This window comes from Capra hircus, chromosome 28 (assembly GCF_001704415.2).
Source record: "Capra hircus breed San Clemente chromosome 28, ASM170441v1, whole genome shotgun sequence".
Lineage (NCBI taxonomy): Eukaryota > Metazoa > Chordata > Mammalia > Artiodactyla > Bovidae > Capra > Capra hircus.
In genome coordinates this window covers 43,871,797-43,896,492 of record NC_030835.1, presented here as the reverse complement: position 1 = coordinate 43,896,492, position 24,696 = coordinate 43,871,797, and the positions used below count along the sequence as shown (strand labels likewise).

The 24,696-nt window shown below is 45.8% G+C and overlaps 1 protein-coding gene across 2 annotated transcripts; it reads right to left on the bottom strand.

The window, feature by feature from the left end:
• Positions 497 to 20,586, bottom strand: CCSAP (centriole, cilia and spindle associated protein). 2 transcript variants are annotated; one of them, XM_018042492.1, is made up of 4 exons: positions 20,045 to 20,586; positions 19,125 to 19,529; positions 6,368 to 6,633; positions 497 to 4,321 (listed from the first exon to the last, which is right to left on the bottom strand). In XM_018042492.1, the coding sequence occupies exons 2-4, from the start codon at positions 19,477 to 19,479 to the stop codon at positions 4,145 to 4,147; spliced, it is 798 nt and encodes a 265-aa protein (XP_017897981.1). In that variant the 5' UTR covers positions 19,480 to 19,529; positions 20,045 to 20,586; the 3' UTR covers positions 497 to 4,144. The 2 variants fall into 2 exon arrangements, with proteins under 2 accessions (XP_017897981.1, XP_017897980.1); XM_018042491.1 differs by lacking the exon at positions 20,045 to 20,586 and having other exon boundaries at positions 19,125 to 19,667.

Sequence of the window (24,696 nt, the reverse complement as noted above, 5' to 3'; positions counted from 1 at the left end):
CTGAAAGGAACTTTGACTTCTGACTCTACACTTCTCTTTGAGTTAGGGCTTCTCTAGTGGCTCAGTGGTAAAGAATCTGCCTGCCAGTGTAGGAGACTTGGGTTTGATCCCTGGGTCAGGAAGGTCCCTAGAGAAGGAAATGGAAACCCACTCCAGTATCCTTGCTTGGGAAATCACATGGACAGAGGAGCCTGGTGGGCTACAGTGCATGGGTTCACAAAGAGTTGAATGCAACTAAACAGCAAATCTCTTTAAGTTTCTTTTGCCCATGCCCTATCCCTAATTTTCAAAGCAATAAGGTATGAGGGAAAGACTGGGGAAAATGTGGAGTTAATTCAAAGTGTATACACAGAAAGTATCTTTTCCTGGATGTAATATACCTCACTGAATATTATCTAATGAAAAATACATTTAGGAGTCAATATAATCATCGAATTCTCTTCAACCATTAATGTACTAATCAGAATTACTGCCCACAAAACAGAAGCTTAGCCTGTAGTATTAATGAACTTTATTCACATTTTTCCAAGTAACTACAATATTAAATACAAGCTAAAAGCAACACACAGTTCTTAGGAAACACAGCCCCGAATGCCCACCGCCTGAGCCCTGTGACTGTAGGTGCCTGGCCTTAGTGCCTTCAGAATGTTAAAGTGAGTGCAGTGCTCAAAATAAACATACAACAACAAGACAGGGAGACAGCTCTGAAACCAGCCCTGCTGATTATAAAGAAATCCAAGAAGAGGCCTCCCGCGTCTTCACTTAGGTGTCCTGACTTTCAAAATGGAGAGAATAAAGGAGCAGCTTTCTCCTCTCACACCAGCAGGCTGGGAGGAAACCTGGGCCTCAACCCTGGACATGGCTCCTCTCACAATTTGGTACTAAGCAAACACTGGGAGTGGACAGCTCCCTATTCAGCCTATTGTACAAAATCCATTTCAAATATTATACATGGTTACACTTTTAGGATCACTTTTTAAATCCTATTTAACTGATCACAAGACTATGGTAAGGACCCATGAGTCAGGCATTGGTAATTTGATCCCAAACCAACTACAGAATCAGACTGTATAAATATTAGCACCATTTTTTATCTAGTCCAGTAAAATGTAAAACTGCCCACTAAGCTATTTTTCACTGAAGTAGTCAACAAGACAGTTGTTTTCACTTTGAACATATGCTTGGCCCCTCTTCCTCTTTGCCAGTAATACATTTGAATACTTTGATGAGCAAGTACTAACATTTCTGCTGATAAAGTTTATGTCCAGCACAGCCTCAGCACTCAAAAGCCACCTTTCTGTTGTGCACTTTAGCTGGGTTATGCAAACTCAGCCTGCTAAAATGCACAACAGAAAGGTGGCTTTTGAGTGCTGAGGCTGTGCTGGACATAAACTTTATCAGCAGGAATGTTAGTACTTGTTCATCAAAGTGTTCAAAGCTTTCAAATTACTAGTAATCTACATCTGATGAATCAATGACAAGGCTGTTTCATAAGAAGCACCACAATTGTGTGCTTATTACATTACAAGCAATTCAGATAAACTATACCCTCTTTTACTTTCAGTAGACTTTAAAAGAAATGTATATAGGTACTTGGGAATTTTCTGGCAGTGGGGGAGTACAAGCATTTTGACACCTCATAAATAGAGCAGTCTTTTAGGTTTTAAAAGGAAGAAAAAGGACAGATTCCTATTCTCATTCACCTCAGTCCGGAAGTATTCAGGTGTTACTTAATATTTTATTATTGCTTTTAGTAAACACAGAAAACATGTTACAACAAATTGTTTTAATTAAGAACTTAAAAACTAAAATTTTAAAAGGAGACTCTTATGCAGCAGTTATTTCAATCTATATTTTAAATATCACTGGATTCTCAGTTTCAAACTTTTCAACGTGAAAGGCAATTTTAAATTACCTCGCTGTTTCATAAGCTGTCTTAAGGAATAAGAACATGATCACAACGACATTAGTGAGAAGGAAAAAAGTAGGACATCAAGTTGTTACAACTTAAAAAATTTTGTAGGTTCAAAAGATCATCTTTACCCCTAAAGAGAAAGAAGAAAATGAAACCCTAACCAACTAATGGCTTGGACACAGGAAGGGGACTCCCAGTTACTTCCTATTGACTCATTCATTGTTCATGCACATTAAAAACACTTTAAAAAATCTTGTTCATTGGTCCTCTACTTAAAAGGGGGGAAATACTAGCCAATATCACCCTCTAGGTTCTTCCAGATTTGCATGTGGAGTTTGCAGTAGTAATTAAGCATATTAAATACAAGTCTGTGTTTTAAAGGACAGAGTCTGGCTTGCTCAGGGCCTTGAGGGGTCGGGTTTCTAAGGCAGTCCATCAGTGTAGACCTGAGCTACTCCCCACAGCCTCTTCCTAAGACTGTAGGCTACAATGGGAACAGAACACTGGAGCTGGTGGTTGAAACTATACATGCAGGAAGTGGCTTTAAAGGAACAGTTTCCGCTACCACATTACCACAGAAATTTCATCTTTAGGTACCTGCAGTACTTAAGGATTATAATAACAGCAAGATTCACCAGAATCCCTAGCAAGGACATTTTGGACAACACATAGACCTTTCTCTTACTAAACATACATCATAGTGACTAGGAGAGCTCTCTATATATTCACCTCAAAATAATGCAAATATTTTAAGTTTTTTTTAAAAGCTCATGATTCTTCAATAAGAATTTGCAAAGCTTAATATGATTGTGTAAGATGATACTGTGTGAAGATTTTACATGGAATGAAACATTTTTGTAGAAATCAACCATAATACTTCAAAGGCCCAGAGTAAAAATATCAAGGAAATGCTCAAATGCACATCAAACACCAAATTTTCATTCACACATCTCTACATGGTAAGCTGGCAAAGAACTTTTTTCTCTCTTATCAGGAATTTAGCATTCATCCTTACTGTAGATTCCTGTCTCTACTAAATGGAAAAAATGCTTCTCAAAACCACTTTCTACCCCAAAAGCAAATGTGCTGGAGAGAAGGAAACACTTCATTGAAATGCTCACATCTATGCCCATACAGCATGCCCTCACATTAGCTTCTACACAAAATCTACCAGCTAGGAACCTATGATGAATGTATTTCAACCAAAAGTCTGAACAATGTACATCATCAAGGCTTTGTTATTGGTAAGTTCCATGGAGGAGAAAAGTAGGGGTGATCCACATCTCTAATCGGTAGCTTAAAATCTGTCCCCCATCCCCAGTAAGCAAGACAATCTCAATTTACTAAGTGAAATTTCAGATTTTAAATTGTAAGTATCATTGCTAAATTCTTCTAGAAGAGGCAAAGTCCACAGTGGGTGAGTGCCAAAAGACCAGACTGCAGCAAGTGACTAATACCCCATTAAGTGTCCTTAAAAAATCTTAATTAAAAAGTGAGTCTTTGACTCAAAAGAAACTTCAGTACTACTTCTAAACACTTCATTTACTGGAATGCACTTGAACTAAACTATTAATATATGCCTAGATGACAATTTAAAGAGAAAAGATGACCCTCACCCAGCCCAGATAGTTCTTAAATATCACAGGCCACATGAAGTGGTACTCGAACTGAAACGCAGAAAACATTTAATTGTTTAGGAACTACCAATGTTCTACTATACATGGAATCAAAAGTAGTGCTGAAACTCACTTTTAACTTGATGTTCAAAGCAAACTACACATAAGGGAAAGGAATCTTCTGTGGCAAGCTGGGCATGACCTTACCAGCTGTGGAATCTGAGAAGCTGTTCAGAACAGGAGGGAAACAGGCTTCACCTATACTGAGCACAGATACTGAAGGTGAGCATCTGTCAGCCATTTAAAGGCATTTGGTGTCAGTATCTTAAAAGATTGAGATGCTTTAAAACAAAACCCTTAGAAGAATATCAAAGATTTAGGGAATTCTCCTCATAGTAACCAAGTTTCTATGGCTTCAGCTGCCACCCTACTGCTGAGGTAGGTGACCAGGATTCATCGAAAGAGACAATCTTTTGGAAATTCCCCAAGAAAAATCTTGCATAATCAGTTGGTTTCTTAAACCTGTGTCCAATTTCTTTTGATAGTTTTTGTCTTGTTCTTTTCTTTCATTTACACTTTTAAAAAGAGGTTGTCCAAGCAACTGTTCCTTCCCTCAAGCTCTGGCAGAGTAGCATCTCATATACTCTGTCATCCACGGGTTCTCCGAGGAGGCAGGCTTGACCCGCCTATTTTTCTCCACATCAGCAGAGTGAGCCCGCTGCCTCTGAGCCGCCAGCCTCCTCTTCTCCAGCTGCCTTCTGCTCTTGGCTCGCAATGCTGATTCATGGATCTAAGGGGAGTCAGAATGAATGAACAGTCACTCAAGTGGCTTTGGCACTAATTTTCCAGAATATTCACAATGAAGCTTCCTCCAGGTCACCTGCAGCAGGGCAGAGGCAAGTCAGTCTCGCCATATTCAGGACTTCTGTGAATAAAAGTTTCTCCAGAAGAGCCATTCCCCTGAGTTCTGTCTTACCCATTGTCAGCAATACAGAAACTAGGCAACAGAAAATGTCCACCGGACTAAATTTCAGTTTAAATGGTAAGCAACTAATCTACATGCGCCTTGAGAAACTGGCTCTGGAAAAGGATTGGAACTCCTTTGCATTAAGCAAGAATAAGTATTCCATTGAAGGAATTTATATATTTTATAGCAAAATACTAACAAATTTCAAGATTTTACCACCTAAGATGTTTAATGAACCCCATTCAACTTAACTCCACAGGACTGCCAGAGGACAACTCTGTTATCTCAAATATCGCTCCAGACAACACTATCTGCTAGAGTTCACAAGTCTATTTGATAAACTTGGACTGTGGTATTTAATGAGAATTCAAACAGCCTGCACCTCTGCTTCTCTTCACCCCCTCTTTGCTTTGGGCTGGTGGATGCTGTTAGCACTAACACAATCATTGCTGTATGACCCCACACGTGAGGCGCCTTCGTCTGCCTTGTTCTCAGGTCTTTGCATGGGGACATGCCAGGCCTGAGTCCAAGGAGAACTAAACCTTGGGGGAGGGATGAGCAGGGGACATGCAATCACTCTAATTTAATCCAAAGAGAAAATAGGAGTCTAGATAGTTGTGGAGAAACATAGATGTGATCTGATAGACAGACAGCAACAAGTCATGAGATGCCAGTTATCAAGTCCAACAGAGCAGGAGCTTCTCAGGAGGCCAGAGGCAAATCTAGACCGGCAGCTGCCAGCCCTGGCTGTGCCCCTCGGCTATACCTCCTGGGCCCCAGGAACTTGAGAGCCCCGTGTCCTTCCCCTTCTCCACCTGGCTCGGTGTCAGTAAAACCTTCCAGCTACCAGTTCAGTTCAGTTAAGTTTAGTCACTCAGTCGTGTCCGACTCTGCGATCTCATGAATTGCGGCACGCCAGGCCTTCCTGTCCATCACCAACTTCCGGAGTTTACCCAAACTCACATCCATCGAGTCAGTGATGCCATCCAGCCATCTCATCCTCTGTCATCCCTTTCTCCTCCTGCCCTCAATCCCTCCCAGAATCAAGGTCTTTTCCAATGAGTCAACTCTTCGCATGAGGTGGCCAAAGTACTGGAGTTTCAGCTTCAGCATCAGTCCTTCTAATGAACACCTAGGACTGGTCTCCTTTAGAATGGACTGGTTGGATCTCCTTGCAGTCCAAGGGACTCTCAAGAGTCTTCTCCAATACCACAGTTCAAAAGCATCAATTCTTTGGCGTCAGCTTTCTTCACAGTCCAACTCTCACATCCATACATGACTACTGGAAAAACCATAGCCTTGACTAGACGGACCTTTGTTGGCAAAGTAATGTCTCTGCTTTTCAATATGCTATCTAGGTTGGTCATAACTTTCCTTCCAAGGAGTAAGCATCTTTTAATTTCATGGCTGCAGTCACCATCTGCAGTGATTTTGGAGCCCCCCAAAATAAAGTCTGACACTGTTTCCCCATCTATTTCCCATGAAGTGATGGGACCGGATGCCATGATCTTCGTTTTCTGAATGTTGAGCATTAAGCCAACTTTTTCACTCTCCTCTTTCACTTTTCATCAAGAGGCTCTTTAGCTTCTCTTCACTTTCTGCCATAAGGGTGCTGTCATCTGCATACCTGGCTTGGTGTCAGTAAAACCTTCCAGCTACCAGCTAACTCCCAGTAAAACCCCAATCTCTAGGCAGCTAACTTCCTGCATCCTGTTTGTGATCAGATGCCCAGTCCTGGGCTTTCCTTGGCCCATCTGAGACCTACCATGTCCCGAAACATCACAGCAACCACAGGTATGATAGCCAGTGACGGCCAGGCCAACCCCACCCTCCAGGGGAAAGCAGAAAAGCCCGTTCACTGGCACCTACCTCGCGCATGGGGGCAGAAGCACAGACGTTGTGAGTCTTCTGGCTTCCTGTATCCGTCTGTTTCTCTCCCCACCCGTAGAGGGCAAATGGGTGCCTGTGTTCTTTTATTCTCACGGATGACCTCTGGGGACTCTTGGTTCTCCTGCCTCCTCGGGCAGCTAAGGCACCTGGTGGTGGCTGAGGGTCGGTGCTGCTGGCTGCTTTCTCAGGGCCTCTCACCCGGATCTGTCGTTCAGGCTTCTCTTCTACATCTTTCACTGGCAGTGCTTTTTGAAAAAGGAGATAAGACAGGATGGATGCTTTAAATTCAGGTGTACATATAATTACACACAATTTAAATATCTGGGATGGAAAATTCATAATGCCTAATTAAGTCAGTAACTATTTTACTTACAGCTCGATTCTACACGTTTCACTTAAAATGGACAGACAGAAACAAGTTAGTCTGTCCCATTTTACAATCAAGAGTAAATACCAAGATTGAACCAAGCCTATTCAAAAGTAACAACCATCATTCGCATTCTGAGATTACGAGTCTCAATTGAATACTAAAAGCTAAAAAGCTAGAAAACACTAGGGCCTAATCGCTTTCCCCATGATGAATCCAGTCATTTTACCATCTTGCTTCAGGGACAGACCTGGATTTGTGACAATCATTCACCAGCTGCAAAAGGTTAGTTTTTAAGTTACTCAACTAGAGCTTCAGGATTGTACTGCTTTGTCATGCTCCAAAACTATGGAAAATGCTCCTTTCAGCTCTCCCGAGCTCCTTATAAGAGCTGGCTGGTGACCTTAACATGAAAAGCCCTCCATCACAATAAGGAGCGTTTTCCATAGCTCCTCACCTCCATGTACAACTGGTGCACCCAGGGGGAGGAGCCGGGAAGAGGGCTCTTATTCATGACAACATGAACCAGGGCCCCTGGCCTACACAGTCCTAAATCTGGCAGCAAGGCTGGTAAAACTCTGGTGGGGAATGGACTGCACACCTGAGGTGTACTCAGATATTCAGGACACACTCCAGAACATAGCTATTTCCCCTGATTACCCTTTATCCTATATGATCTTATAATCTTATGTGATCTTATACAGGTTGTATTCCTTGTGTAAAGCCCTAGTGAACCTATGGTTTTATCTCTGTTCTTTGGAAGGAATGATGCTGAGGCTGAAACTTTGGCCACCTCATGCGAACAGTTGACTCACTGGAAGACTCTGGTGCTGAGAGGGATTGGGGGCAGGAGGAGAAGGGGACGACCGAGAATGAGATGGCTGGATGGCATCACTGACTCGATGGACATGAGTCTGAATGAACTCCGGGAGTTGGTGATGGACAGGGAGGCCTGGCGTGCTGCGATTCTCGGGGTCGCAAGGAGTCGGACACGACTGAGCGACTGAACTGAACTGAAAGAGCTCCTTGTACATCCAGGGCACCACTTTACAGACCCCCTTGCTCAAACCCTGTAGAAAACCCCTTGCTCCCAAGGCTCCAGAATCTGGCTCTAGGTGGTGATTTTACAGGTTCCTATTCCCAAACCCCATCATTTTTAGGACATACTCATGTCCCTCACTCATAGTGAACACTTCCCTGATGACATCCATGTAATCCAGAAACAGTGCCCATGTGTGAACCCTGACACATCACCTGCATTTCTGTCTTCAGCAGTGACCTTTATCTACCAAATCATTTCCTTTATTATTAAGCATTTTAAGGAGTAGACAGCACACGTCCAGCCCTGGGGTTCAGCGCTTCGCACGGCTCTGCACCATATCTATAAACCCAGCACTCAGGCTGTCTGGGGACACGTGAGATGCCAGTCTTCCACTGAATCCTGAGACCCCAAGTCCCCTCATCACTCACTCTTCTGAGTGATGTGTCCACACCTCATCCTCTTCCCTCCCCTGGATCTAGGTAGAAGGGAAAGAGCCCATCAGGACCAAGACAACGGGAAGTAGAAGGGGGTCCATGCCTGGCACAGTTACGACACTGAGAGAGGGGGAAACAACTCATCTTCAGGGATTTGTTTCCTTCTCTTCCTCTCCAGCCCCCATATGCCTAACTCAGACCTTCCAGGGAGCATGTCCACAGAAGATGATAATGATTTGGTTCACGGGACAAGCTGAAGCCAACCAAGGAGAGATTAGGAAAGAGAATTCCAGCAAGTGGGGAACTGGCTTCTACAAAGACATGAAGAGAAGAAAGAATAATTAAAAATGACAGGTACATAGAGAGTCTATGGATGAAGGCATGAGTGGGTAGCAGTGGGGAAATAAAGACCTTCTATGCCAAACACAGGAGTTTTATTTTTTCCTAACAATGAAGAAGAATCACTGAAGGATTTTAGGCTGAAAAATGCTATGGTCCCATCTGCATTTCAGGAATGAGGCATCTATCAACAAACTTGCCCCCAAAGAGGTGGGGGCAGAAAAGATGGAGAGTCCAGGGTAGAGGGCAATGCTGGCAGGGGCCAAACAGGGAGAAAAGGAGAGAGTGCCCACCATACCTGGCTGGTGCTCAGACTCACCTGGGCACCTGTGAACTGGGAGGTGATACCCTGGCTTCTCCAGAGAGCCACAGAGGGCTAGACAGGCAGCTGAGTGGGTGACAGACAAAGCAAATGCTGGGAGGCAAAGAGGAATCTTGGGCCCCTACAGGGGTTGGGAGTGGATGGTCACACTATCCTCCAGCAGAAAGCCATCAAAGATGGGGAAAGGGTACTTGACGACTCAGGTATGAGACACCCCTGGGACCACCAAGCAGGCCACAGCAGGACCCTTAATCAGGGGCCCTAAAGAGAATGTGGAATTGGAAAGAGTCATAAGCAGGTGGGTGGGGGCTGAGGCTCAGATGCAGAGCAGATCCCCCAGAAGGAACAGAGTCAGCAGAAGGGGAGCAGAGGTTGGCCCCCTGGACACCAGCACCTACTGAGTCGGTAGAAGGGATGAGGAGAGCCAGAGAGGGAGCCAGGGAAAAGAACAGCCAGCAAAGTCTAGAAGCTTCCAGGAGAGAAGGTGGGGAAGGATGTTCAGAAAAGGACAGAGCAATCAACAGAGCCAAATTCTACAGAGAGGGCGGGAGAATGAGGACAAAACAAGACTGCGCATTCTAGGGCTTAAGAGTCCCAAACTGCTATGTAAACACGAATAGCTACAAGGGTACATTGCACAGCACAGGGAATACAGCCAACACTTTGCCTAACTCTGGATGGAAACTGTGAGTCACTATGTTGTACACCAGGGCTTCCCTGATAGCTCAGTTGGTAAAGCATCCGCCTGCAATGCAAGAGACCCCGGTCCAATACCTGGGTTGGGAAGATCCACTGGAGAAGTGATAAGCTATCCACTCCAGTATACCTGGGCTTCCCTGGTGGCTCAGCTGGGAAAGAATCCACCTGCAATGCAGGCGATCTGGGTTTGATCCCTGGGTTGGGAAGATCCCCTGAAGAAGGGAAGGCTACCCACTCCAGTATTCTAGCCTGGAAAATTCCATGGGGTTGCAAAGAATTGGACACACCTGAGCAACTTTGACTTTCATGCTGTATACCTGAAACATATAAATCAAATATACCTCAATAAAAAAACTGGATGGTTAAGTGCTATGTTAGGTGTGCTGCACCACAATTAAATAAAATAAAGGAACATGAGATAAAATATTTATACAAGTTTTGTAAAAGACAGACTTGGGTCTGGGCAGTCAGGCTGTCTCACATGACCGAGAGGAGCACAGGCGATAGGGAGAGCCAGGTCACAGCAGGCTGCAGATGAGGGGGACCCCAGTGATCTCCTCACCATGGATCACTGAACGTTCTAACATTAAAAACACCAGTGTCCACCAGTATCCAACACAAGAAACTAAAATCCTCTCTAGGGAGCCTGGGTCTCAGATTATTCCTACAGATAATTTTCTGAACACCAACAGTGAGTGTCCTGGGGATGATGACCAGTCACTCAGGAGACAAGACAGTAAGGAAGTCCAGCAGGAGCGAGAGACTTGGGGAAACGGGGTTATCACTGACAGACCATAAAACTAACATGTATTTAAAGAAGGAACACAAGCTCAAAAATACCTGTAGCAGGAAAAAAAGGTGGAAAACACAGAAGAGAGAGAACTTATCACTATAAAATTAATACTTATAAAGCTCCTGAAACAGTGCCTGGTACAAGATAAGTGTATATATGTTTCAAAATCCTATTCAGAGTTTTAAATAAAGCCATTTCCAGGCAAATAAAAACAGTGTCATCACCAGTCACTGTGGAAGATTCTAGCAGCACCTTTCTCAGTAACTGACAAAAATCAACTCAGCCTTGATTTAGGACTATGCTGTTCATCACAAAAGCCATGAAGCAGAGGTGACTTAAATTTAAGTTTATATTAATTAAAATTAGCTAGAAACAAATTTTCACTTCCTCAGTTATACCAGAGTTCAAGTGCTCAAACATGTGGCTCATGGTTAGCATGTTTCACGGTCCAGACAGAGAAACTGCCCATCATCACAAAGTTTGACTTGAACAGACTGATTTTTTTTAACTATTTGAACAAAATTAACACATTTGACCCAATGGGTACATACAGAATACTGCACTGAAAACCGCAGAATACATAATCTTATCAAGCACATGTGAACATTTACAAGAATTTACCCAGCCAAAGCTATAAAGAAAATCTTAATATACTCACAAAACTGGAACCATACAGTATGTATTCTCTGACTCTTGCGCAATTAAGCTAGATTGTGCTCATGCTCAGCCACTTGAGTCATGTCCAACTCTTTGCAACCCTATGGACTATAAAGTCTGCCAGGCTCCTCTGTCCATGGGATTCTCCAGGCAAGAAGACGGGAGTGGGTTGCCATGCCCTCCTCCAGGGGATCTTCCCAACCCAGGAATCAAATTCCCATCTCCTGCTCACAGATGGTTTCTTTACCGCTGAGCTGCCAGGGAAGCCCTAATTAAGCTAGATACAACAGCAAAAGTATCTTGTACAATCTCCAGCTAGAGGAGAATTCCCCAGCAGTCCAGTAGTCAGAACCCCATGCATTCACCACTGAGGCTCAGAGTTCAGTCCCTGGTTAGGGAACTAAGATCCTGTGGGTCTTGTGGCATGGCCAGTAGATAAATAAAATCTCCAGTTATAAAATTAACATTTCTGTTTTTTCTTAAATTGAACTACAATATGGTATTAGTTTTAGGTTACAGCAAAGTGATTCAGTTATATAGATATATTCTTTCAGGTCACTTTCTACTATAGATTATTATTAGATATTCAATATAGTTCCTTGTGCTATACAGTAAATCCTTGTTGCTTATCTGTTTTATACATAGTAGTTTTTATCTGTTAATCTCATACTCCTAATATATCCCTTTGCTTAAAAACATTTCTAAATAATGCATGGGTCAAAAATAAATCATATGATTTCACAAAAATGTAAATGTTCTCCATGTCATTGAGCTATACACTTAAAAATTGTTAAAATGATAATTTGTGTTGTGTGTTTACCACAATTTTTAAAAATAAAAAAGTAATGGTGATAGCATAATTCCATTCCTATTAGAAATATTTCTAAATTTCTTCATTAAGTATGATGCAGCTAAAGCAGTAATCAGAAGTAAATCTAGAGCCTTAAATCAATATATCAAAAAGAAAAAAAGGCAAGGGAAGAAAAAAATAACCAATAATAAGCATCCATCTTAAAATGTTATAAAAAGGGCTTCCCCGGTGGCTCAGTGGTAAAGACTCCGCCTGCCAATGCAGGAGACATGGATTCAATCCCAGTCCAGGAACATCCCACACGCGACGGAGGAACTAAGCCCATGCACCTCAACTGCTGAGCCTGTGCTCTCGAGTCTGGGAGTCCCAGCTGCAGAGCCCGCGTGGGACAGCAGCCGAAGCCTTTGAGCCCTAGAGCTTGTGCCCCACAAAGAGAGAAGCCACTGCAACGAGGAGCCTGCCCACGGCAATGAAGAACAGCCCCACTGCCACAGCTAGAGAAACGCCCATGCAGCAAGCAAGAACCCAGAGCCAAAAATAAAAAAACATTTAATAAAAAAGGATGTTAAAAAATTATAAAAATAAGCACTAAAAAATGAAACTAAGGGGAAAAATCGTGAACTAATAAACACATAATAAACAAAACCGACATGGAACAAAAATGAACAGAATTCACAAACCCCTAGCAAGACTGATAAAGAAAGAGGGTAAAAAATAAAAATAAGTAAAAACAGAGCAAAGGAGGTCATCAGGCTAAATGTGCACTGGTGACACAAGATTATAGTCCCTTCCTCTCCAAAGCCACTAAAGGGAAGGAACAAAGGCCAAAGAGGGAAGGGACGACAAGCAAGCAGCCAGCGACACCAGACAAATTTTGGAAGGTGCAAAGGGATGAAGACGTAGAAATGACTCACGGGACTCAGCAGAATGGTGCAAACTCCCTGCTGGAGAAGGGCCCACAGGACGCTGTGGAGCCATGCCGTAACTGGCATTGAGGCACCAGACTTCCCAGAAGGCTAGGCCCAGTCAGTGCCCCAGGCCATGTGCTCCAGTGACAGCTTAACAAGGATGTGCCTCGGCTGAGAACCAGGGTCCATGCTGCTTGCCCTTGAACCTGGGCAGATTTCTGTGAGCAGAGAATGGGGTGAAAGAGGTGCCACATGGCTTCTGGAAATAAGTCATGATGGGCAATACAGCAGCTGCCCAGCTCTCTCTCAGGAATGCTCACTGTTGGAGGCCGGCCTGCCAGTGATGAGAAGGGCCAGGCACATGAAGAAGTCACCTGCAAGTGTCCTAGCAGACAGCTGCAGTCAGCACACAGCAGAGATAAGGCACACCCTGTGCCTTGGCCAAATTCTAATTTACAGAAACCATGAGCTCACAGCTGAGAACTGGAACCTGAAGTACTAGTTTCCAGGTTAAGCCTGTTGTGCAGCAATGATACTCCCTCAACAGTCCTTGCTGTGGTCCTCAAGGCCCGTGGCTGCCGCCCACCCCACCCCATAGCCCAGGTCCCTAAAGGAGGAGGACCAGCAGGCAGAAGGCACAGGAGAAGTGAGGGGGGCAGGATGAAAACAGGATGGCATGGTAAAGAATGGGGTTCCTCCTCCTTTCCCCCAGCTCTGTTCCCAGGATGCTGACAGCCAGGCTCGGGCCCTCCCAGGCAGGAGGATGGAGGAGCAGTGTCTGGTAAGCTGACACAGGAACAGGCGGGTGCTGATGTGGGCAGCCCCCAGAAAAGCAGCAGAGTCCCCCTACAATTTACAGTCACAAGCTCCTCCATGCACACAGCTCTCAAAAAGCCCTTCAAGCTTCCCTCTTAAATAAGTAGATAGGCTAAAAGCAAGCATTCGAGTACATCCTTTAATAAGAAAAAGACCAAAATATAGAGGAAAAAACTAGGCTTGGACTATAAGAGAGCTCTCAAAGGATATTTATGGCTTGGCGAGGGTGGGTGGGTCGGGGGGGAGTGGAGGGGGAATTAGAGAAAGGGATGCTATTTTTTGTTAATTTTTAATAGAACATTTGGGACAAAAAAGCAATCTCTTTGAAATTAAAAACCAGAATGGTAGAATTTAAAATTTCAACAAAATTTAGAAGATAAAATTGAAGCATTCTCAAGACAAAACCAAAGTTCCAATTTTTCAAAAATAAATAAATAAATAAAAATACTAGAGGTTTGCTCCAGGAGGTATACAAACCAGCTAAAAATAATTTTTAAAAAAAGTTTTTAAAATGTCTTTTGGCCTCTCTGAATGGCATGTGGGATCTTAATTCCCCGACCAGGGATCAAACCCATACTCCTTGCAATGGCAGCATTGAGTCATAACCACTGGACCACAAAGGAAGTCCTCAGAACAGAAATTATTTTAAACAGTGCCTGAAAATAGATGTCTCTAGATTTAAAGGCTCACCAAGGGATTCCCCTGGCAGTCCAGTGGTTAACTCTGTGCTCCCAAGGCAGGGAGTATGGGCTCAATCCCTGGTCAGGAAACTATATCCCACATGCCATGCCATGAGGTGTGGCCTAAAATAAGCTTTTTAAAAACCTAAATAAAAAGTCCCACCAAGTTATCAGCCCAATGAATGAAAAATGACACATAGTATTTTAGAATACCTAGGATAAAGGGACTGTCCTAAAACTTCAAAAGAGAAAAAGGTCACATATACAAAAGAAGTGTCAGATGACATGGTACTTCTCAACAATAAGACCAAAACCTAGGATTCAATATAATACCTTCAAATACTGAAATATCTAACCTAGGAAGTCTCTGTCTTGCCCAAGTGGCAATCCAGCCTTGGATAAAGGCATTTTTAGACTTCAAGGTGACAAAACCTTGACTTCCCTTTCAACATTTCCCAGGACTAACAGAAGATATGCTCCACCAAAAGGAAGGAGATTGGAGGCTTCTAGAACAGGGATCAGATAAAGGAGGAAAGCAAAAAGAACACTTGGCAAACATGAAGAGAAGTTCCAGCATGACAGCAGTGTCAGACCTGGACAGCATAAAGTCTAAATTAAAACAAGAGCGTCAAGGGCTCCCCAAAATTACTTCCCCAAGGAAGATAATGCAACAAATAGAGCACCTAACGTGCCTGGCATATAGCAAGTTTTACAGTCCCACCAGACTATTTCTGGCTACATTATAAGAGAAAAAAGAAAAGCAAATATACAAGTAAAGCAACAATTACCTCTAGGGAAAACATAAATAACAAAGAAAATATAATCAAAATGTACTGTATGGATTATCTGCAAATAACACAGAGCCATGATCATCCAAATATAGAATAGTACTTAAATGAAATAGTCATATAGTTAATACTGTGGAACAAAAGAGGTGCTTGCGTATGTCTAGGTGGGAAGAAGGGAGGGTTTGAGGAATAGCCAAGCTAAGATCTTAAACTAAATCATCTCCCATTATGGGAAGTCAATATACAATTTTCAAAATAAAAAAGCCAGCATTAGTCTGAATGAGACAATCATTGGCCACAGCGCTGAAAAGAAAGGTAAAGAGTTACTCCAGGGAGCAAGGGGCATGGGTGGTGAATGGGCCAAGATTACTTTTTCATTTTAAGCATATTTTTAAAAATTATGCATATGCATAACTGGTTTAAAACTAAAATTTAATTTAAAAAGAAATGTGAAGAAAACGAATTGGAGACATTCTAGACACTCTTGAAAGCGTGTTGGCTACAGAGAGAAGGCATTTCACAGTGAACAAGCATTCCCACACCTACACCCCACACACAGGCAACTTCCCAAAAGCTTTTTAGTACCATCTCTTAAATAAGAACAAGAAGCCAAGAATCATTAGACATTTGAGGAAAGCTGCTAACTTGAAATACAGGATTACAAATTAAATTAAAACACACACACATCCAGATAAAGGGAAGGGAAACCTGTGCCAAAGAAACATGCAAAAACTAAAAATTCCTAGTCCTCAGCAGGACAAGTGAGGATACTATACGTACAAATCAAGAACAGAATACTATTTTTTAAAGAGGATTAAAAGAAGGAGAGAAGGAAGGAAAACCCAGAAAACAATTCATCAGTTCTTAAGACAGATGGATTGGAAGCCAAAGTAGAAAATTAGAGGATATATTTGTAAAGTCTACCATCCAACTAAGGAGTTCAGAAAGAAAAGAGAAAAAAATAATAGTAATAAGAAAACAAGAAAACTTCCCAGGATTACAAGATAGGAGTTTGATTGCAAGGATTCATGAAGCACATTAGAGGAAAACAGGCCTAGACAGAGGATAATTTTTCAGAACACAGAGGACAAAGAGAAGACCCTAGAAACTTCCAGAGGAGGGAGTATGTTATCCACGAGGGATTTAGAGTGAGAACAACACGGGAGTATAACAGCAACTACAGAAGTCCTAGTACCAGACAGCACTGCCTCCAGATTTCTTAGAGACAAAAACTCCCAACCTAGAATTTCATGCCTATTCACAAGCTTACTGAATTGTGAGGGTAGAATCTTTTGACATGCAAGATCTCAGAAAATTAAGCCTCTCACACACCCTTTCTCAGGAAGGTACTAGAAGATAATCTCTGCCAGGAAAGGATAAACCAGGCAGGAAGATGATGTGAGAGGCACACAACAGAGGGTCCTACCAAGAGGGAAGGCAGGGAGTCCCTGGGGTGGCGGCCAAGAGCCCTCCCGAGACGAAACAAGGCAGCAGGCTGCCAGAGCGGCACGCAGGCCAGGTGGAAGTAGGTCAGAGGCCCCGGGAGGGATGTCTTAAGATGGGGAGGGTGGCAGTGAACCTGATGTGTTGGCGGTTTTGCAGCAGAAGAAAAGGGAATCACAGCAAACAATGCAGGGTAGCTCTAAGCAACCTCTTCAACAGGCCCTAAGTGAATCTAACTAATTCTATGATGACTATACCAGAAGGGTGAGGATGGACCAGATGTATGGATTAGGAGACCACTAAAAAGAATTAAGGGCTTCCCAGGTAGCTCAGGGAGAAGGCATTGGCACCCCACTCCAGTACTCTTGCCTGGAAAATCCCATGCATAGATCCCTGGTAGGCTGCAGTCCATGGGGTTGCACAGAGTCAGACACGACTGAAGCGACTTAGCAGCAGCAGCAGCAGGTAGCTCAGCGGTAAAGAATTCACCTGCCAATGCAGGAGACATGGGTTTGATCCCTGGGTCAGGAAGATCCCTTGGAGGAGGAAATGGCAACCCACTCCAGTATTCCTGCCTGGGAAATCCCATGGACTGAGAAGCTTGGCAGGTTGCAGTCCATGGGGTTGCAAACAGTCGGACATGACTGAGCAATTGAGCGCACATACACAAAAAGAATTAAAGCCAATAATAGATGGTACTAAAAACTCAACAACAACAAAAGTCAACAAATCTTAATAAAAGCCATGTTACTTGGAAAAACAGAATTACACACCAAGGAAAAACCAAAGGACTGGGAAGTGGTCACCTAAGGAATAGGTAATTGGTGTGGGGGAGGAGGGCTGCTGTATCTCTGTACTAAGCCATATATAACCATATTATTCTATGTGTACATATGGCTTCAGTAAAGACAAGAACTAAATGTTTATGTTTCATAGAAACTCAAAAAAGTGCTCATCATTCTGTCCACTTAAAAACAAGGACTTCCAATCCTGCCAGACATAGGGATGAACAGAGGCTGTGATAGGCATGAGTAAAGCAAAAGATCCTGGGATGGAGAGTCCTGAAAGCAGAAACTTTTCTTCCCAGCTTCCTAAACCAGAAATAATAACAAAGAAGAAATAACTACCTCAGCCAGCCCCTGGGAGGATTCGGTGTCTCTAAGGGAACAAAAATAATCATGAACTCTTACAAACACAAGCCCCATACTCCATACTACAATGCTACCTAAAAACTGCATTTATATACACCTGGAAATAACTGACAGCTCTTTCATAAGCAATGAAGGGGAAGAACCAAGGAGAGAGAAAAGCTCATTCAATCTGATAAAGTGCATCTCATAATTGAGCTAGTAACTCAGTGCCCCATACTCTCCCCATCTTCTGTTATTCAAACTTCTAGCAAAGGTCAGGAATCAGTGGGAATTCATAAGTAACATGTGAGGACGGAGGGGCAGCCCTGCCACATGATGAGCCGAGAACAGCTGGGAACAGTATAACAAGACAACTTCCTCTCTTCCTCAGCATCTCACAGACAAGCTAGGATGAGAGTCAAGAGACAAATCTGATCAGAGTACCACTTACAAGGCGGTAAACAAAAATAGTCACCAATCATTGATTCTGAGCTTCTATTTCTTCATCTATAAAATGGAGGTAAACGAGGTAAAAACAACGGTCCTCCCTCTTAGAATTGTTCTGAGTGTTGACTAAGAAAATAAATACTCTAAGATCGGAGACTGGATGCATGACAAGCTCTCAGGCCATTTTAGTTATTTGGCTCACTGGGATCTCTTTAAAACTGAGTGACGTCGGGTGGTGCCTGGCCCAGGTTAGAGTAGAATAGAACCCCACGGCGTTCCTCCAGGCTGTATCTGGGGCATTCATTCAATTGGGCCCTGAGCACCAGCGGCCACTCGGCCCGCCCCGCTCTCTGGGAGCCCGCCTCTGCGACCCTCCGGCAGGAGAGAAGGTGCAGGGCCCCGCTGGGAGCAGCAGATGCAGCACCCCAAAGAGCCATTTTCCAGCTGCCGCTCCCCAAGCTCACAGCAGCAGCTGGAGGAGAGGAGGCGAGCAGCCGAGAGGACCCGGCATTTAGAAGGATTATCTCCCAGCAGCCGGCACTTACGCAACAGTCTGTGGAAACACATACAAAATATTCCCAAGGGAAAGCGCGGCCAGGTCAGGGAGTTAACACAGAAAACAACAGCCCCAGTCACAGGACAATGCGCTTAGCTCACAGAGGTTAGTTCCTAACCTCTGGCCGTCTAATGAAAGCTGGGCTCCTCTCATAAAACAAATGAGCGTTTAGAAATAAACAGATGGGAGTTTATTGGTCCAGAGGCCATCAAGGCTACCTGGTGAAAATCTGGACTTCGCCAGCGGCAAGTCTACGGCGTTCACAGCTGGCTCAACCCAGAGACACACTTTACGGAAATACAGGGTGGGACGGCGGGTGCGGGGCCGCCGCCCTCCTTATTTTGTCAAGGGTGGCGTATTCTCCGCCTACCAAAAATAGATTAAAATTAAGAAAGAGCTCGCCCTGAGCTCTCACTGCGAGAAACGGCTGCGCGGTTCAGGAGACGCAAGAGCAAATCCAGTCCCGCGAGCTGGCCCCTCGCAGCCCCCTCCCCGGCCCGGTACCTGGCAGCGCCGCGTCCTCTGCGTCCCCGGCGTCCCTGGTCTCCGCGTCCCCCGCGGCCTCCACGCCCCGCTCCTCCGGCCCTGCGCGCGCCTCGGGCTCCGCGGGCGGCGGCGGCGAGGCCGGGGCGCACTGGGGCGCGGGGGCCCCGGTGCCCGACGACGCCGAAGACGCCGAGTCGTCCGAGGCGCCGGCCGGGCCCCAGTCGTCCCAGAGCCAGGGCGCGTGCGCCTGCTCCAGCAGCCGGCGACCCAGGCGGTAGTGGCGCAGCGCACGGTAGCACGGCCCGAACTCGTCCCAGCGCGGCTCCTGGTAGCGCTTCATGTACTCGCTCTTCACGCCGCTCCCCGGGGACATGGTGCCGCGCGTCGGCCCCGGGAGCCCGGCTTTCCGCGCCGCGCGGTCGCCTACAGAGTCCAAGACACGACACAGAGGCACGCCCCACCCCTCCGCCGGCCCAGCCCGCCGCGACGTTTAAACCCAGGGCCCCGCCCGGACGCGGCGGGCTGGGGCGGAGCGTGGGAAGCGGGGGCGGGGCGGTGGGGGCGGGGGGCGGGGCGGGGAGGTGGGGGCGGGGCGTGGGAAGCGGGGGCGGGCGCGGGGAGGGGGGCGGGGCGTGGGGCGAGGCGCGGGGGGAGGGCGCGGCCCGCCTGGGGAGGGGGCGGAGACCGGGAGGGCGGCCCGGGGGCGAGGGAGGGGCGAGGGAGGGCCGAGCGGCCCGCGCTGCAGGGCGCGGGGGTCACCTGGGAGGGCGGCTCGCGAGCCCAGAAGCCGGAGGCCGCGGGAGCCCGCGGATGGGAGATGGAAGAGGGAGGCGTGGGCGCGGGGAGCGGCGCGGCCCCGGGATCTTGGGCGCGGGGAGCGGGGCGGCCTCGGGGTCTCCGGAGCGGGACGTGTGGGCAAGAGGGGCAGCCCCGATTACCTCCTTCTTGTACCTCCAGCCCCGCGGCTCCGGCGGGTCCTCGGCGCGAGTGGCGCAGCAGCACGGATCCGCCCGCTCTCCCAGCGCTTTCCTGCCGAGCAAGATGTCGCTCCTGCAGCAACCGGTAGGGGAAGGCGCCGCCTCAGCCCCGGGAGCAGTCGTCTCCCGCGCGCGCTCCCGGTCCCCGGCCCCCACCCCTCTCGGTGGGGGCGGCGACTTCGGCCCCTGGCGGGTGATGCGGGCGACTCGGCTGGCCCAGGGCCCTAGCCAGGTCCCCGCCCGCCCGAGGTGCCCACGAGCCTGGCTGTGGGAGGCGCTGCCCCGGGCCCCGCCGCATCAGGAGGCGTCAGGGAACGGAGCCGCCCACCCAGCGACGTTGTGTGTTCTCTTCCCGACGCTTGCCAGGGTCGCGCTTCCCAGAAACAACCCCATGTGCGCGCGTTGGCTCTTGCTTCCTTTCCTCTGTTCACAACACCTGTTACTCTGGCTTTAACTCCTTTCAGTGCTTTGGTGTAACTCCTTTCTTGTCTACACCCCCATTTTTTGAGTAAGTGAATGAGTCAAGTCGCTCAGTCGAGTCCGACTATTTGCGGCCCCATGGACTGTAGCCTATCAGGCCTCTCCGTCCATGGGATTTTCCAGGCAAGAGTGCTGGAGTGGATTGCCATTTCCTTCTCCAGGAAATCTTTCCGACCCAGGAATCGAACCCGGGTCTCCCGCATTGCAGGCAAACGCTTTACCGTCTGAGCCACCAGGGAACATTTTTTTGAAGCTATTGATGAAAACTGCCAACACACCCTCCCAGAGGCCCAGGTGCACAGAAAACCTTGGCGGACTTGGTTGCTTTGTGCTAAGTATACAATGTTGCGCTGATTGTTACAGTTTCCAGAGCGGTCCCGAGCAGATTCTTCCCCTTTATGAAAAGGATCCTGGATACATTAGTAACTCACATTTGAAAGAAAAGAAGTTCAGTTCAGTCGCTCAGTCGCGTCCGACTCTTTGTGACCCCATGAATCACAGCACGCCAGGCCTGCCTGTCCATTACCAACTCCCGGAGTTCACTCAGACTCATGTCCATTGAGTCCGTGATGCCATCCAGCCATCTCTTCCTCTGTCGTCCCCTTCTCCTCCTGCCCCCAATCCCTCCTAGCATCAGGGTCATTTCCAATGAGTCAACTCTTCGCATGAGATGGCCAAAGTGTTAGAGTTTCAGCTTCAGCATCAGTCCTTCCAATGAACACCCAGGACTGATCTCCTATAGGATGGACTGGTTGGATCTCCTTGCAGTCCAAGGGACGCTCAAGAGTCTAATTCTTCGGTACTCAGTTTTCTTCGCAGTCCAACTCTCGCATCCATACATGACTACTGGAAAAACCATAGCCTTGACTAGACGGACCTGTGTTGGCAAACTAATATCTCTGCTTTTCAATATGCTATCTAGGTTGGTCATAACTTTTCTTCCAAGGAGTAAGCGTCTTTTAATTTCATGGTTCACCATCTGCAATGATTTTGGAGCCCCAGAAAATAAAGTCTGACACTGTTTCCACTGTTTCCCCATCTATCTGCCATGAAGTGATGGGACCAGATGCCATGATCTTAGTTTTCTGAATGTTGAGCTTTAAGCCAACTTTTTCACTCTCCTCTTTCACTTTCATCAAGAGGCTTTTTAGTTCCTCTTCACTTTCTGCCATAAGGGTGGTGTCATCTGCATATCTGAGGTTATTGAGATTTCTTCCAGCAATCTTGATTCCAGCTTGTGCTTCTTCCAGCCCAGCGTTTCTCATGATGTGCTCTACATATAAGTTAAATAAGCAGGGTGACAATATACAGCCTTGACGCACTCCTTTTCCTATTTGGAACCAGTCTGTTGTTCCATGTCCAGTTCTAACTGTTGCTTCCTGACCTGCATACAGATTTCTCAAGAGGCAGGTCAGGTCGTCTGGTATTCCCACCGCTTTCAGAATTTTCCACAGTTTATTGTGATCCACACAGTCAAAGGCTTTGGCATAGTCAATAAAGCAGAAATAGATGTTTTTCTGGAACTCTCTTGCTTTTTTCATGATCCAGCAGATGTTGGCAATTTGATCTCTGGTTCCTCTGCCTTTTTGAAAACTAGCTTGAACATCTGGAAGTTCACGGTTCACGTATTGCTGAAACCTGGAGAATTTTGACATGACTTTACTAGCATGTGAGATGAGTACAATTGTGCGGTAGTTTGAGCATTCTTTGGCATTGCCTTTCTTTGGGATTGGAATGAAAACTGACCTTTTCCAGTCCTGTGGCCACTGCTGAGTTTTCCAAACTTGCTGGCATATTGAGTGCAGCACTTTCACAGCATCATCTTTCAGGATTTGAAATAGCTCAACTGGAATTCCATCACCTCCACTAGCTTTGTTCATAGTGGTGCTTCCTAAGGTCCACTTGACTTCACATTCCAGGATGTCTGGCTCTAGGTGAGTGATCACACCATCGTGATTATCTGAGTGGTAAAGCTTTTTTTTGTACAGTTCTTCTGTGTATTCTTGCCACCTCTTCTTAATATCTTCTGCTTCTGTTAGGTCCATACCATTTCTGTCCTTTATCAAGCCCATCTTTGCATGAAATATTCCCTTGGTATCTCTAATTTTCTTGAAGAGATCTCTAGTCTTTCCCATTCTGTTGTTTTCCTCTATTTCTTTGCATTGATCGCTGAAGAAGGCTTTCTTATCTCTCCTCGCAAAGAAGTTGGGGGAAGTCAAAACATTAACAGTTAAAAAGCAGGCCTAGGTTCTGGCTTCCATACTGGATTTCCACCAACTTGCGTCTGTTTTCCCTCCTGCCTCCATGTCCTGTGCCACCCTGCATCATAACCAAAAGATCCATAGGTAGACGCTGCCCAAGCAGGACGAGTCAACCTGTTCTGAGAACTTGAAGGTAGTTGTCCAGAAGTCATTAACACTAATTGTTAATGGCAGTTTTCTGGAAAAACGCTTGCGACCTCCGCTGTTGACATCCGCATGGTGGCCCTGATTTCTCCCCTCGTCAACTTTACCTTACATAGCTTGAAATATCCCAGGAACTTGCTAATGCATTTCTCTTTAAACTGGTTTCCCATGGCTGCAAACAAAAGAACCTTAATAAATATAGTAATAATGTGGGGGGAATGATGATGTGCGATTACATAAAAAATTCAGAACACAATCTGTTTCGGTTAGTTTTGGTTGCATAATTAAGTACCCTAAAACTTGTGGTTTAAAACAAAGATGTATTACTTCTCACAGTTCTATGGGTTAGCTAGGCCATTCCAAAGCTGGTTTCACTCTGCTGGTTTAGACTCAAACAGTTGCATTCAGCGGGAGGTAGAACTGGTCTGGAAGGTTCAACATGGCTTTACTCACATGCCTGACACTGGAGCTGGCTGTGGGCTGGGCTGTCTTGATATCCTCCCTGTATTCTTGTCCCCCAGGAGGTTAGCCTAGCTTCTTCACCGGGCCCTTTCTTCTAAGAAGTTAATAGCAGAAGTTGGAAGGCCTCTGAAGGTCTTATACATCTCTCTGCTGCAAGCTAATGCTCAAATAAGTCCCAAGGCTAGCCCACATTCAGAGAAGAAGAAACGCTACCTCTCCCTGAGAGGAGTAGAGGCAAACTTACAGTGCAGAGGGGTGTGCATACTGGATGGAGGGATTTGTGGCTGTATTTTACAGTGACACAACCACACACACACAGTATATGAGATATGACACCATTTTCTGTATAACCGAAGAATAGGGTTAGGAATGATTTTTTTGTTTTACGTTTCTCTGTTGTGCAGATAGGTGCATGCCATTCATTCTAATTTTTTAATGTATTATTATTCAGGGCTTACCACTTGGAAGTGACAAAAACCTGATTCAACTAGCTTAAACAGAAAGGGTATTGATTGGCTCTTGCAAACCTAGACCCAGGAATCCAGTCAATATCATTGGGACTCTGCTTCTCTCTCTTGGTCTCTGAGCTTTCCTCTGGGGGCTGGCCTTCTCCCACTACAATGGACTTCCTCTTCACAGCTGGAGAAAGTGCAGCTTATACTCCAAGCTTATGTTGTCTTAGCTGAGGACCACCAGCAACAGACAACTTCTTAGTATTCCAGTTATAGAGAAAGATTGTGGCTGTCATCAGGGGTAGGAGGTGATATGATTGGCCAGGAATGGGTCATGTTTCCATCCCTGTGAATGGGGATAGGGTGGGAGGCTGAAACTGAGAGCCCCGGGAGACCCGCAGGGAACAAGGAAGGACTGGCTCCCCAGAGGAAGGAGCAGTAGGCAGAGAAAACAACATATGCTCATCCACATATTCGTCTTTGTGTTAAAAAAAAAAAAAAGGCAGGATGAGAAAGATCTAATTTGACAGCATGTGTGGGGAGAACCTTCTGGGTCCTAGTTGACCATAGATAAGGTGCAACTGTTAAGACGTTGAATACAATCATAAGCAGTAGCCACAAAGTTGTATTTCTTTATCAGGGGCAGTAAACCTTTCCTGCAGAGAATCCTCTGTTCCGAGAGCACTGAAGGACTGCCTGTGTAGAAGACAGTGTTGTTTTGTTTTCCAGATAGAATCAGGACCAACAAGCAGAGAATATAAGCTACAACTGTGGCAAGTACGGACCAGCAACTGGTTTCTGAAGCAAGAGGGAG